Source organism: Carassius gibelio, chromosome B6 (assembly GCF_023724105.1).
Source record: "Carassius gibelio isolate Cgi1373 ecotype wild population from Czech Republic chromosome B6, carGib1.2-hapl.c, whole genome shotgun sequence".
In the NCBI taxonomy this organism is placed as follows: Eukaryota; Metazoa; Chordata; class Actinopteri; order Cypriniformes; family Cyprinidae; genus Carassius; species Carassius gibelio.
Window position 1 is genome coordinate 1,482,153 of NC_068401.1, and position 15,108 is coordinate 1,497,260.

General features: G+C 34.0%; 1 protein-coding gene across 2 annotated transcripts in view; it reads right to left on the reverse strand.

The window, feature by feature from the left end:
• The window catches only part of ralgapb (Ral GTPase activating protein non-catalytic subunit beta), a 34,837-nt gene that overhangs the window by 4,601 nt on the left and 15,128 nt on the right, over window positions 1-15,108 (reverse strand). Inside the window, exons 10-24 of one of the 2 annotated variants that reach the window (XM_052559004.1) lie at window positions 12,660-12,861; window positions 11,875-12,042; window positions 11,680-11,794; window positions 11,451-11,598; window positions 10,436-10,500; window positions 10,179-10,317; window positions 8,945-9,066; window positions 7,736-7,918; window positions 6,783-6,934; window positions 6,361-6,548; window positions 6,179-6,282; window positions 4,741-4,896; window positions 2,340-2,549; window positions 1,399-1,557; window positions 1,162-1,321 (exon numbers count right to left, since the gene is read on the reverse strand). In XM_052559004.1, the coding sequence (XP_052414964.1) occupies window positions 1,162-1,321; window positions 1,399-1,557; window positions 2,340-2,549; window positions 4,741-4,896; window positions 6,179-6,282; window positions 6,361-6,548; window positions 6,783-6,934; window positions 7,736-7,918; window positions 8,945-9,066; window positions 10,179-10,317; window positions 10,436-10,500; window positions 11,451-11,598; window positions 11,680-11,794; window positions 11,875-12,042; window positions 12,660-12,861 (2,271 nt within the window). Of the gene's footprint in view, window positions 1-1,161; window positions 1,322-1,398; window positions 1,558-2,339; window positions 2,550-4,740; window positions 4,897-6,178; window positions 6,283-6,360; window positions 6,549-6,782; window positions 6,935-7,735; window positions 7,919-8,944; window positions 9,079-10,178; window positions 10,318-10,435; window positions 10,501-11,450; window positions 11,599-11,679; window positions 11,795-11,874; window positions 12,043-12,659; window positions 12,862-15,108 lie in introns of both variants that reach the window. The other variant, XM_052559003.1, reaches the window with a different exon arrangement.

Genomic DNA, 15,108 nt, shown 5'->3' on the forward strand with positions numbered 1-15,108 from the left:
CACACACGCAGAAACACGCACACACACATGCAGAAACACGCACACACACACACACACACACACAAACACGCGCACACACACATGCACACACACACACACACTTTATAGTCTGATCATGAGAAAACAGTAAAACATGTTTTCAGATAATCATGCTGACTTGTTTGTTGCTAATTATGTATTTTGTAATTATACATTTATAAAAATGAACAAATGTTTTCTTGTCATTTTACTGTTATCATGATAAAATAATCTGCTAAATTAGACCATGTGACAAGTGCTCTACCTAAAAATAAACCAGTGTTATCATCAACTAAAACTATTAAAGTCATTTCTTATTCTAATAAAGCTGAAATAAAATATACATATTAGATACAAAAATAATCGACTAAGAAAATAAGTTTAAATTGAAGCACTAAAATAACTAAAACTAAAATAAATAATAAATTAAATTAATTAATAGAAATATAAACAATAATATTTTTTTATTTGTTTAAATTAAAATGAAAATTATTATTATTTTTAAATATAATAAATTATCAATAAACATAAACAATGGTATATAAAAAATAAATTAACAAATGAGAAGCATACCATATTTACCCAATTAGAAATGTTGCCTTAGTGACTAAATTAAGTAAATTTAAGTACTAAAATTACAAAAAATAAGAGTTAAAGTTGAAGAGAAACTTAAAAATTTATACAAATATTTAATTAAAATTATGAAAAAAATCTGATAATAGTATTATGAATATTACTAAATGAACAGTGAAATAAACAAAACAAGAGTGTACCATACATCCTCAATACAAATACTGCATTAAAGTACTGCAGTTACTAAAAATTAGAGAAAATAATAAAAAACATAAATAATAGTAAAATAAAAAAATTATACAAACATTTTAATCATATCTCCTTCTTTTACTTAGGAATTGTGTGTGTGCGTGTGTGTGTGTCTGTGCCTTTGTGTGTGTGTGTGTGTGTGTGTGTATGCCCGTGTATCTGTGTGTGTGTGTGTGTGAGTGTGTTTCTGATTATGTGTGTGTGTGTGTGTCTGTGTCTGTGTGTGTGTGTCTGTGCCTGTGTGTCTGATTATGTGTGTGTGTCTGATTATGTGTGTGTGTGTCTGATTATGTGTGTGTGTTTGTGTGTGTGTGAGTGTACCTGGCGTCTCAGCACCGTTGGATGTGTTGATGGTCCAGCTGGTGAACACACTCCCTGTCCATCCCGGATGCCCTTTGACCTCCACTGGCCATCCCAGAGACAGCAGCAGCTCCAGGAAGTGAGGCTGTACGTTTGCAGACGACTCCACGTTCCTCAAGATCTGCACACACAAGCTCAGTGTGACTAAAGCTGTAGGAACTCGAGCACTTTCCCAGCAGGACACTGACGAGGATTCACCTCTTGGCTGCTCTTCTGACCAGCTTTCATGTAGAAGATAAACACAGTGTCACACGGCCGGGACGGTAACAGGTCCAAGCAGCCCACGTCGTCAGAAAAACCCGGCACAGACGAGTCCAGAGCGATGAGATGAGGAGGCAGCCGACTGTTTCCAGGCTCCTGAGAGAACACACACACACACACACACACACACACACACACATAATCAGACACACACACAAGCCAGATTTAGGGGAATGTTTTTTCATCATTATTAGGAATTCAGTTTTTTTTATAAAATAAAATACAAATAAATTAAATAATAATATAAAATTGTGTAAAATTTATAAAAACGCTGTGTGATATAGTTTGAAAAATATTTTTATAATATATTTAAATATGTATATTAGAACAAATTAATAAATTCTGTACAAAAATACAGTGATAGTTTATATATAATAATAAATTAACAAAAATAATCTTATCTCCTCATTAATATAGGAAATGTCTGTTTTATATATATATATATATATATATATATATATATATATATATATATATATATATATATATTTAAATAAAGCACAAATACTGTGTGATATTGTTTAAAAAAAATAAAAAAAATTTTTTTTCATTATATAAATTATTTTTATTATTAAATTAAAATAAATGTAATTTTAAAAATAAAAATACAGTAATAGTATCTAAATAGTAATAAATTAACAAAAAAATAATAATAATATCGTATCTCCTCACTTAGGAAATGTGTGTTTTATGAAAAAAAAAAAAAAAAAAAAAATCTCAAATGGAGTGTGATATTGTTAAAAAATAATCTTATATAATTTTTTTTTTTACATTAACATAATTGTACACAATTTGTACGCATTTCAAAGGATGTAATTGTAAACAGAATTGACAGCTGGAACTGATGAAAAGGAAGAGCTGAAATGCTGAAAAGGTACCTTGAGCGCCTCTAGTGACAGGAAGCCGAAGTGCGACAGGAAGAGGCGGGCCGTCTGAAAGTCTTGAGCGGGAGCTGGAGGTTTACAGTCTGTCAGCGGATCTGGGAAGGATTTGTTCCTCCAGAAGTCCTCCGTGCAGTGCTCCAGTTTGGTCTCGTAATCGATCTGCTTTCCCATCACGCCTCGCAGCTTCTCGTGCTGCTGCTCCAGCTGAAACACACAGGACAATACTGAATCAATGCTGCATAGTATGAGAAAGTCAATTTCTGTCATTATTATAATTATTACATTTTTTATTAACCCTCTGGGGACGGATTGGGCGGTACCGCCCAAAATGGCATACTTTTACAAATGTGTAGTTATCTCAAAAACTATTAATGCTAGAGAGATGCGGGTTTTTTTGCCGTCTTCCTCAGATTCCGCTGAAAACAGCAGTTTGTATATTAAACACTTCCCTTATTGCGCAATACCACTGCGTAAACAGGCCAATGAAAACGATTGTGTTAGGCAGATTCAACACGCAACAGCCAATGGAAAAATTGCCGCTGGGAGGAGTCTTTTTCTAACCCAATCAGAGGAAGGTTATGTCTTCTAGCGATTCAGAGGACTCTGTAGCTCTGCTGTAGCCTTGTAAAAGCTGGCTGGACTATAGTAAAAGACATGTAATCAATAAGCGTTCAGAGAATCAGCATCAGGGTGGAGAAAGCAGAAAGCGATCGGAGTGTTACTGAGAGCGATCGGAGTATTAGCGAGCACAAAGAGCTAAATTCGAGCGATCGGAGAATCAGCATCACGTGGAGAAAGCAGAAAGCGATCAGAGTGTTAGCGAGCACAAAGAGATAAATTCGAGAGAGATACAGCATTATTACAGAATTGTTTTATCAAAATGGCAAGCAGTAAAAGATTTACGGCAGAACAAGCTCTGGAACAATTACTGGAAAGGCCTGGAGAGGCATTGCTTTGCTCACTGGCATGCCTAGGACTGTTTTTTAAAAAAGTTAATTATTTAATTGTTCTTTACACATTTGATTAAACAATAACACATTTCTGTCAAGCAAAGAGTTTGAAAAAATATATTTTCTTTGTTCAAAAACTGTTCTATATTGTGTGTTTTTCAGTAATAAATGACAAAAATCTAATTTTCTTTTTTGAAATTCTCTAGTTTATTGTAAAATTTTTCACTCATACTTCCTTTATATAAACATATTGCATGCATGCTTATGGTAGCTTAGGGTCTTCTGAATCCATAGATAACAAACACAGGGTGTTCCATATCCTTTACATATGATTTATGAGCCCAAATATAAAAATAGAGAAAACAGACCAAAAAGGGCTTAGTCCCAAAAATAAAAAAAAACGCCTAGGACTGTTTGTAAATAAAGTTAATTATTTAATTGTTCTTTACACATTTGATTGAACATTAACCCATTGCTGTCAAGCAAAGAGTTTGAAAAATATATTTTTGGGTCAAAAACTTTTAACTATTGTTGTGTGAGGTAGGATTTTCAGTAATAAATGACAAAAATCAAATTTTCATCTTTGAAATTCTCTAGTTTATTGTACAATTATTCACTCATACTTCCTTTATAGACATATTGCAAGCATGCTTATGGTAGCTTAGGGTCTTCTGAATCCATTGATATCAAATACATGGTGGTCCATCCTCATTACATATGGTTTATAAGCCGAAATGTAAAAATAGAGAAAACGGACCAAAAAGGGCTTAGTCCCCTAAGGGTTAAAGTCTAATTCTGTTAAAGGCTATTTCGGGCTATTTTTTTTTAAACATCTGTTTATAATGTAGTGTCAGTGAGATAATACAAATGATTGTTTTTAATATTTTGAATGATTTTTAATTTATAATCTATATTTATAATATATTAAAATTTTAGTAAAAGTTTTTTGTAATTCCTATAAGGTTTTTTATATAGCTATATATTTTTTAATGTATTTCTAATTTCAGTTTTAGCTTCAGTTAATCTAAATGAAAATGTGAAAAGTTAGCTTGACGACATCCTGACGTGAAAATCATTTTTATATAATATTTGCTTTTGCCAGGTTAAGTTTATTTTAAAGCAATTTTTTTAACAGTTTAGTTTTTTTCTTGTTTGAAATATAATAACCCTAGTTTATACATTTTTAACATTTCAATTAATGTTCAAATTCTTTATTATTGTTTATTTGCACTTTAATCTGTTTAAAACCTTTTCTGTGTGCTGTTTTATTGTTTTAATGTATATGAATGCGTCTATAAGAAACAAAAGTTACTAAATTGTTAGTAAGAGTGCAGCACTTGTTTCTTTATACTGTGATAAAATCTTCAGTAATTATCATGATGTGAAAACTCAACAGTGTTCACATAGTAATGTCAAGTGTGTTATACTAAAGCTCACGTTCTTACCTCTTTATCCACAATGTCATGGAGATCTGGGATGCTCAGGTCGGCTTTCACGAACGGGATCTTATCCACTTCCTCTGGGAACGGCCTGTGCTTGACATTAAACCGAATCCCTACATCGTTTTTGGGAGCCGGTCGGCTTTCAGGAACAAACACTTGCTGCAGGACATAAAGAGACCAAGTATAATCACAACACTGCTGATTCTAAACAGTGTCTGACACAATTTCTCACTAAATTTGTGCATTTCGTAGCATTTTTGCTTTTGATATTCATTTGCAAGGTGACGAAGTCTAGTATTACTCTTTAATCGGCAGAAAACACCACAAATGCATGATTGCTGTCTTAATTTGAGCTCGATTACAATGATTTGTTTCATTTTCACATGCATGACATTATTTGATGCCTTCTACTGAAAAAAATAAACAAAAAACAGAATTCTAAGAAATAAACTCAGAATTGTGCGAAAAATAGAAAAAAAAACAGAATGAGAAGATTTAAACTTAGAATTGCGCGAAAAAAAGAAAAAAAAACTGAATGGGAAGATATAAACTTAGAATTGCGCGTAAAATAGAAAAAAAAAACAGAATGGGAAGATTTAAACTTAGAATTGCGCGAAAAAAAAAAAAAACAGAATGGGAAGATTTAAACTTAGAATTGCGCGAAAAAAAAAAAAAAAAAACAGAATGGGAAGATTTAAACTTAGAACTGCACGAAAAATAGAAAAAAAAAAACAGAATGGGAAGATTTAAACTTAGAACTGCACGAAAAATAGAAAAAAAAAAAACAGAATGGGAAGATTTAAACTTAGAATTGCGCGTAAAATAGGAAAAAAAAAACATAATGGGAATATTTATACTTAGAACTGCACGAAAAAAAAAAAAAAAAAAACAGAATGGGAAGATTTAAACTTAGAATTGCGCGAAAAATAGAAACAAAAAACACAATTGGAATATTTAAACTTAGAATTGCAAGATAAAAAAAAAAACAAAGAAATATAATTGTAAGACAAACTCAGAATTGCATAAGCTTAGAATTTTAAATAAATGCAGAAGAAAATGCAAACATGAGCCCGATATTTTCTGCTTCATCTGTGGGTGTTTCACATCTGAACAGACAAAAAATTGAATTTCTAATCTTCTGTTTATGCTTTTGTTTGCCATTAAATTGAGCATTCAAGCTGATTTTTTCCACTACTTTGCAGTTTATAGCTGAAATGATCCATTTCAAATATTTTCATTTCAAATATTGTTGTGTCTTTAAAAGCTGACTGCTTTTTTAAATAAATAAGTCGTTTAGGCCTTCGTTGCAAATCAGCAGAACTGTCAAGATGCAGATCATTCCTATATACTGGCACATTCTCTCACAGGCCATTTACACAGCTTCTGATTGGCTACTGAAAGCTCTTCTACGTTCTGATTGGTGGTTGAGCTCGCGTCTTACCTTCTGATTGGCTCTTGCTTCTCGAGGCTGATGGAAGAGCTGCATTGTCCACGCGTGTCGACCAGACATGCCTCTGATTAACATGGTGACTGACGGACAGGGGTCTGCCGACATAAACACACAGATTAGAAACGGGAGTAGAAATGCACCAGAGGAGTGAGATGTGAAGAGTGTCGTCTCACTCTGCTCGTTTCCCAGCGGCTGCTCCAGCATGGCCAGAATCACGGAGTTGTCCAGGACGAAGTATCTGAAGTTGCTGTGAGACGTGGAGGTGAGTCGGGAGTATTTGATCAGCGTGTCCTCGTTCAGGAGACTGCAGGGCGACGCAGGACCGCTGGGAGACGGGAACGCTCCCAACACCTGCATTATACTGAAACACACACACACACACACACACACTTCAGAGGCAGGCTTGGAAGGAGGAGCACACTTCCTGGGAGTTACTCAACCACATGTTATCCAAGATGTTCATGTGTTTTTCCCCAGTTGCAAAGAAATTAAGTCTTTTGAGGAAAACAGGGCCCGAATTTTTATTCTGGAAGTGGGCTTATCCTTTGAATATATATTGGAGATAATTCAGTGGTGGTTTATGACGGACGCTCACCAGGATAACGTGGCCTCAGCAGCTTCTTTGACCCTCATCGACGCCGGGTTGTGCTCTTTGTCACCTTTGTACTTCACTTCCTGTTCGCCGGATTTGGACTTACTGCCCGAGATCCCGAGCTCCACGATTTCCAGCACCTCGATCAGACAATCCTTAAAGACACAATATTAACGTGTATGACGTTAGACTGTATTAAACTGTTAAAAATCACAATCTGAATCAAACTCAAGGTGTGTTTTCCACAAATTATTATTTTTAACATATGCATTAATATATATAAAGCATGCTACTGTTAATAAGTGTGGGGTCAGTAAAATGTTTTAGTCATTAATGATGCATTAAATTGCTCAAAACTGACATTTTCAATGTTACAAAAGATTTCGGTTTTAGTTAAATGCTGTTCTTGTGAACTTTCTATTATTTTTTAATCCTGAAAAAATAAAAAGCATCACGATTTCCACAACAATATTGTGCAGCACGACCGTTTTCGACATTGATAATAATCAGAAATGTTTCATATTATTCTGATTTCTGAAGATCATGTGACACTGAAGACTGGAGGAATGATGCTGAAAATACAGCGGAGCATCACAGAAATAAATTACACTTTAACACAGATTCACTCAGAAAACATGTATTCTGAATTGTAATAATATTTCACATTTTTTACCGTAATTTGAATCAAATAAACGCAGACTTGCTGAGCAGAAGAGACTTCTTAGAGGCGTGCAAACAAAGTTAAAGAAGAAGAGCATGTGAATCTCACTGCTGCTCTATTTAATAAGCAAATCAAAAGTGGTATGAAATCATCACAATGTTTCTTGATTTCACTAGTACATCTTGCACGCTTAAGCAGCCTTAGGCTCCTGTGTGACATTCGGCTGGAGAAGTGAAATGTGGAAGTTTGAATACAACTGCAAGCTTAGTTTCATCACTTCCCGAAAGTAAGGTACCTTCTCATTGAGCATGTCGGGGTGCTCCGTGAGCCAGACGCACAGGCAGTGGAACGCAGCGAGGATCATGGAGTGCAGATCTCTGGAGTGAAGCGGAGCCGGACGACTGCACTGATACACGATATAACTGCAGACGGAGCTGACGGCACGCTTACGATCCGACGACTCCACGCTCACCTTCACCTGGACATAAACCAACAAACAAACATGCAGTTTACTCAGTTTATACACTACAAAAAATTGGTCTAAAATACGATTTTTTCAATGTCTCATACAAACCAAGGCTGTATTTATTTGAACAACAAATGCAGTAAAATAGTAAAATATTATTACAATTTAAAAATGCTGTTTCCTGTGTGAATATCTGTTCAAATGTAGTTTATTTCCGTCTGATTTTCAATCTTCAGTGTCACGTGACCTTCAGAAATCATTCTAGTATTCTGATTCGCTGCTTAAGAAATATTATTATTATTATTATTATTATTAACAGTCGTGCTGCACGATATTTTTGTTGAAACCGTCATGCATTCTATTTTTAAGGATTCACAGATTAATAGAAAGTTGAAAAGAACAGCATTTAGAAATAAGGAATCGAAATCTTTAGTAACATTAAAAAAAAAATGTACTGTCACTTTTGAGCATTTTTTCTTCTTTGAAATCTTACGTACTCCAAACTTTTAAATGGCAGTGTTGTATCACGATTTCCAAAATACATAAACTGCAGAAAGGTTTTCAACATTGATAATAATCAGAAAACAGTAAATCATCATATTATTCTGATTTCTGAAGATCATGTGACACTGAAGACTGGAGGAATGATGCTGAAAATACACCGAAATAAATTACATTTTTAAATATATTCCGTTTTCTTTAAACTGTAATAACATTTCACAATTTTTACTTTATTTTTTACTAACTAAATGCACCCTTGACGAGCAGAAGAGAGTTCTTTCAAAAAAATAAAATAAAAATAATAATAATAATAATAATAAAATAAAATCATTAATAATAATAATAATAAAAAAAAATTATATATATATATATATATATAAAAAATACACACATAATTTATATATATATATATATATATATATATATATATATATATATATATATATATATATATATATATATATATATATATATATATATAAAATGGTAAAAACCGGATCCACTGGCTATAAACACATATCAAATCTAAATGCAAACCTTGGCGAGGCCGGCCAGCAGCTCGAGGGCGGCCAGTGAGATGCTCATGTCAGATCTCCACTGAGAGTTGAGTCTCTGGGTCAGCAGGTGGATGCTGCGGATCAGAAGCCCAGGCGCTGTGTCTGTGTGGAGAGCTGGGATATAACACACAGCACGCCACAGACAGCGGGTTAGTAACACACACACACACCAGACGCAAGCCAGGCACAGATGCAGTCGAGACCCATACACATAAACACAGACGAGCACAAGAACGCATCATCGCTCGCTATGATCGAGTCCAGCCAAATCATAATAACAAGCCGCATCAAACAGAAGCATTCATTATACAGAACACAAACTGGTTAAAGACATTCACGTGCAGTTTTTAAAATGTGCCGGTGATGAGAAATCATTGCATTGCATATTAGACACGCTGTTATTAGTCTGCTTTGTGCTGTGCCTTTATCTCACTGTACAGCACACCGGTCATCTTTAGTTGTGTTTAATGGTGCTATATAAAACAAATGCACCATCAGCATGTTTGACAAACACCATGCCACTTCCACAAACATGCATGAGATTATATTTCTCGGATGCACTTTATGAATGCTTTAAAAAGAAGTAACAGAAATCTGTGCATCTTCATTTATGGGTGACACTTCGGAGTCAAAAGTGACCAAAACATTAAAATAGAAGCTTAGTTGTTTTTGTACAATTATATTTTTTGATTAAATATTATACTTTTTTGGAGATGTTATACTATGCAAATATTTATAAAAATCATTTATGAATTTTTTTTTTTTCAAAGTTACTGAGTGTTATTTTGTTTTATTTTTTAACCCTTTAACATATCAAAAACATTTCTATGTTTTTTGTGTTCACATATATAATGCAACAAAAGTCTCAAATTAAGCAAAAAAAAAAGACAAATTTTTTTTTTTACATTTAAAAATGAAATATTACTTTTTTAAGTCAGTTGCAAAAAAAGGGATTATTTACATACTGTCTAGTTTATAATACGTTTAAGTGAATTGCATGCTTTCACGGAGCGTGAATGTTCTCCAGAACGTCTTGATATGGTAAACGTGAATTAATCTTGGCATTACTGGTATAAATTAATGGGTGAAATCTTATTAAGAATTTACATTTATGCATGAAGCAGATGTTTTATGCAAAGTGACTCACAAAAGCAGTTCCTCAAAGTTAGCTTTAATGCATCGGTCGGTTGTGCACAGTGTCCCTCTGGGCTTACCGTAGTCCCTCATCAGGGCCTGAGCGGGGCGTTCACTGTCTGGAGTCGTAGCCTCGGAGCTGCCTGCGCTAGTGTTGCTGATGCCGCTGTTATTACGACTGTGGCTCTTATCCAGAGAATGGCTTCCGTCCACGCTGCCCTACACAGAGCAGAGACACAATGGCTTTTTAACATCTCTTCATCTGCAGAGCTCCTTGCTGCCACTTCAAACCTACTTCAAGCTCTCTCTGAACTCATGAATTAATAGAAAATCATACCACTTCATCCTGAACACCAACAGACTCCAACAGAGCCGAATCCTGGACGATATTCAGCATTGCCGCTGTAAAAAAACAGACACACATACTATTATTATTGATACTTATCATTATTAAAAGTGCAAAAAAATCAACAACTCACATACTGTTTTTATGGCTTATTATAGAATAATAAAAATGACAATAAAAATATTTGTAAATATTACATGATATGGTTAATAGGATTAATTAGCTTTTAATAAAGTATTATAACAACAACAATAATAATATGGTTATTACTACTATTTCGTATTCTAAAATAGTAATATAAAATAATGGTGCAATTAACTTTTATCAAATAATATAAGAATTTATTTTACATTATCATTATTATAATTAAACATTAATATAGTTCATATAGAAATGTTATAATAATAATAATATTATTATAACTATTTTGTATCTTAAAATAATAATAATATAAATTGGTATAATTAACTTTCATAAAATAATGCAGAATAATTATCACTTTTATTATGTTAATATAACTAAATATTAATACAGTTAATTATTTTTCTAAAAATGTAATAATAATTGTTATTTTACATTTATAATCTAATATAAAATATTTAATTAGTTTTTTTTTATAATTTAACAATAATAATAACAATATTAATTATTATTCTTTTTGAATATAACATTATAAAATATTAATTAGCTTTTTAAAAATTTTGTAACCACAACAATATTATTATTATTATTATTACTATTGTGTTATATTCTAATATTCTAATATAAAATATTATTATATATATATATATATATTTAGCTTTTATAAAATAATTTATTAATAATAATTAACAACAAAAATAATAATAATACTGGAATGTAACACAAAAATATTAAAACTGTTTATTAGCTTAACTAATGGCTGGTAGACATTTCTATTTGAGTTCAGTCGCAAGTTTGTGTTTGTGTTTATCAGTTATCAAGGTTTTGAACAAGGCTCATCCAATCAGGTTTTCGGCAGCTGTACCTAGAATCATCTGTGTATTGATCGAGTCTGTCTCTGTTTGCAGGGCGCCAATCAAAATATTGACCAATCGCAGCTTCAGGGAGAGGAAGGTGACCGCCTTGTCATGAAGAGAGCTGTCATCATTGCTGAATTTCCCCTCCAACAAAACCTGCAAATGTGATTAGAAAACCACAACCAATTAAACTCAAGTTACGGAGTAAATGACTAAATGCTGATGTCTTTTTTTCACCTCTGATTTGACGTTGCCAAAGTGGTGAGGAAGAGGAATCATGGACAGCAGGATATGGATGGAAGCTCTCCTGAGCTCGGTGGGGTTCACATACGACTTAAACTTAGACAACTCTCTGTTGGAGCAGAAGAAACGTGCATTAAACACACAGCGTGGTGGAGTCATATTACTCAGAAATCAGAAGTCACTGCTCACCGATCCGGGAGGATGGTCTCCAGCGCAGATATGAAGTAAGGAACCACAACATTGATCCCTTTGAGATCGGAGCAGAACAGAGCTGAAGAGTTGAGGATGATGCTGGCTAAAACCGGCCTGCAGATGAAGTCTGATATCTGGAGACCCTGGATGAGAACCATGTAGAACCTGCCACAACAGAACATCAGATACACTAGCGGTCAAATGCTATTTACTTACTTGCACGCTTCCCGAGGTTGCATTTATTTATTTAAAAATACATGAAAAATTGTGAAATATTATTATAATTTAAAATAACCATTTTCTATGCGATCATCTGTTAAACTTTAATTTATTTCCGAGATGCGCTGCTGAATTTCCAGCACAGTCTTCAGAAATCACTCTAATAAACCGTTTTGCTGCTAAATATCAGAATGTTCAAAAGAACAGCATTTTTATACTGATAACTGTTCAATTCTGCATATTATATTTACATGTATAACTATAAGTTAAAATGCATAATAATATTTGAAGGTTTCTAAAGGTGAATATCCAGTTATCTTAATGTATTATAACAATGGTTTTTCATGAGATCATGCAGTGCTTTATAAAGTGCATTACAAGCCATATTTAATGCAGTAGAACTACTTTTATGAAGCATAATATATAAAGTGTTACTGGGATATTTTCTAAATGTCACTTCTGATCAATTTATGATGTCCTTGCTGAATAAAAGTATTCATTTCTTTCAAATAAATGCAGTCTTGGTGCTTGTAGTGATTGAGGAGGGAACCGCTGGTGATTACCTGGACAGGTACACTGGAAGTATGTCTTCTCCCGTCTTCTTACTGCAGAAGATCCTGCACAGCGTCCCACACGCTTCGGCTCGACCCGACTCGTAGTTATCAGGAAACTCATTGGCGTCGAACATGGGGTTGGACACCATGGTGTCTGTGGACATCTGGGAGCCTTTACGTCTCAGTTCAACTCCAGCTTGAGTCGCCAGGGCTGAGAGAGAGACAGAGAGAGACAAGAGCAAACACTCAGAGAGGATTTACATGCGAACTGCAGGAGAACATGACAGGGAAAACCGACAAAGAGATCTTCAGACAGACAGAGCAGGAAAAAACTCGGAATCTGCTAAAGACAATGAGATGTTACAAATGTAACAAACGTAACAATAATCATTCTTAATAATATTTTTAAGTTAATTAGCTTACATAAAATATTTTAATAATAATAATAATAATCAACTTTAAATGCATATGACATTGAGAGAAATAAAAATGTTGGACATTTGAATAAATTGCATGTTAATTTTTTACATTTGGAATAATTTTTTTTTTTTTTTATTATTATTATGCCTCTTACGCTCACCAATATTAGAGTTATATGATTCAAAATAGAGTAAAAAATATGAAATATTATTATAATTTAAAATAACTGTTTAGTAAGTGAATATTTATTAAAATATAATTTATTTCTGTGATGCGCTGCTGAATTTTCAGCACAGTCTTCAGTGTCACATGATCTTCAGAAATGTTGTTCTGCTGCTTAAATCTATTTTTAAAAACTTAATTATTCTGGTGAAATCTATGAAAGTGAAAGAGCCACTAGGTTTAACCGTTATTATTCATCATTTGTAGCTATAAATATTCCGGTTAGAGAAGATTTATCCTTCCACAATGTGTTTGACAAGAGGACATCTGCATAATCTGGTTTGCGGTAGGAAGCGAGGGCTAATTTAATGGCTCTTTTGCTTCAGCAGCACATTTGTATCTATTTAGAGGAAACGATCTTGTTCAGATCACGCCAAATTGCATTGCAGTGGCATAATCGCGCTGTTCGACATCTCCTGGTCAGTCTCCCTGTTTTCAGAGCACCTCAGTTGGATTTCATCTCAGACAAACGTTGATTAAAGGCCAATTTATAAAGTCCAGCATCCTAAATTAAGACAATAAGGCTGAAACGAACTGCACCGACATCCACGACATGCAGAAACGTCCATACAAAAACATAAAAGGAACCAATGAAAACTGAGCAAATTAATCAAACGCTAACGTAAAACAAAAGCGGTCAAATAAACGCCGGGGGGAAACTCTTGGAGAAGATCAGTTAGTAGAGGTCCTTCAGGAGATAGGAACTGGGTTTAATGATGGTGGGTAAGTTGAGTCAAGGAGCAACAAACACTCGAGTAATCTCAGGATGCTGAACATTTGTTGAAGTTGAGCCAATGAGATTTGGGAAGCAGTTAAAACGCTCCCCGGACCTTAAACTCAAGCATTTAATGCACGAGTCTCTTGCCCCAAGAAAACAAGAACTGCAACAATGGATGAGTGACGGTGTCAACCAAAGAAAACCAAAAGCTAACAAACTGAAATGAACCAAAGAACTGCAACTGGTAAAGCTTGTGCTCCTACTTACAAGATTTATAAGAAAGAAGAATTTGGAAAAATGTTGCTTCAAGACAACAGAGATAAAATGGAAACAAATCAAAGAACAGCAGTAGTAGAGAAAACTATTCAGACGTTTCGTTCTGCTTTGTGCTTTTAAAGACCCATTCGTTTCAGTTTCCCATCATGCAAAAATTTTAACTGAACAAAAACAATGCAAGTAATGAAAAGATGTGCACAATGCTATTAACGACTTCACATAACTCCTGCATAAAGAATAACACTAGATTAACGACACACATTCTCAATGCTAGAAAGCTGAATGTTAACATATCATAAATATACTTTTACTTCACATACATGTACCGTATTTTTCGGACTATAAGTCGCATCTGAGTTTAAGTCGCATCAGTCCAAAAATACGTCACGATGAGGAAAAAAACATATAAGTCGCCCTGGACTGTAAGTCACATTTATTTAGAATGAGGAGAAACCATTACCGTCTCCAGCCGCCAGAGGGCGCTCTATGTCTTCAGTGTAGACTACAGGAGCACAGAGCAGAATAGAGCGCCCTCTCGTGGCTGGAGACAGTAATGTTTTCTCTTGGTTCATTTCTCTCGGTTCATGTCAAATTAATTTTGATAAATAAGTCGCACCTGACTAAAAGTCACAGGACCAGCCAAACTATGAAAAAAAAGTGTGACTTATAGTCCGGAAAATACGTTAACTGTTCATAAAAAAAATTAATAAAAAAAATAATACTTTAGCTGAAAGCATTGCATCACTTGCTCACAGAGTGAATGGGTGCCGTCAGAATGAGAGTCCAAAAAAAAAAAAAAAAAAACATCATAATAATCCACAC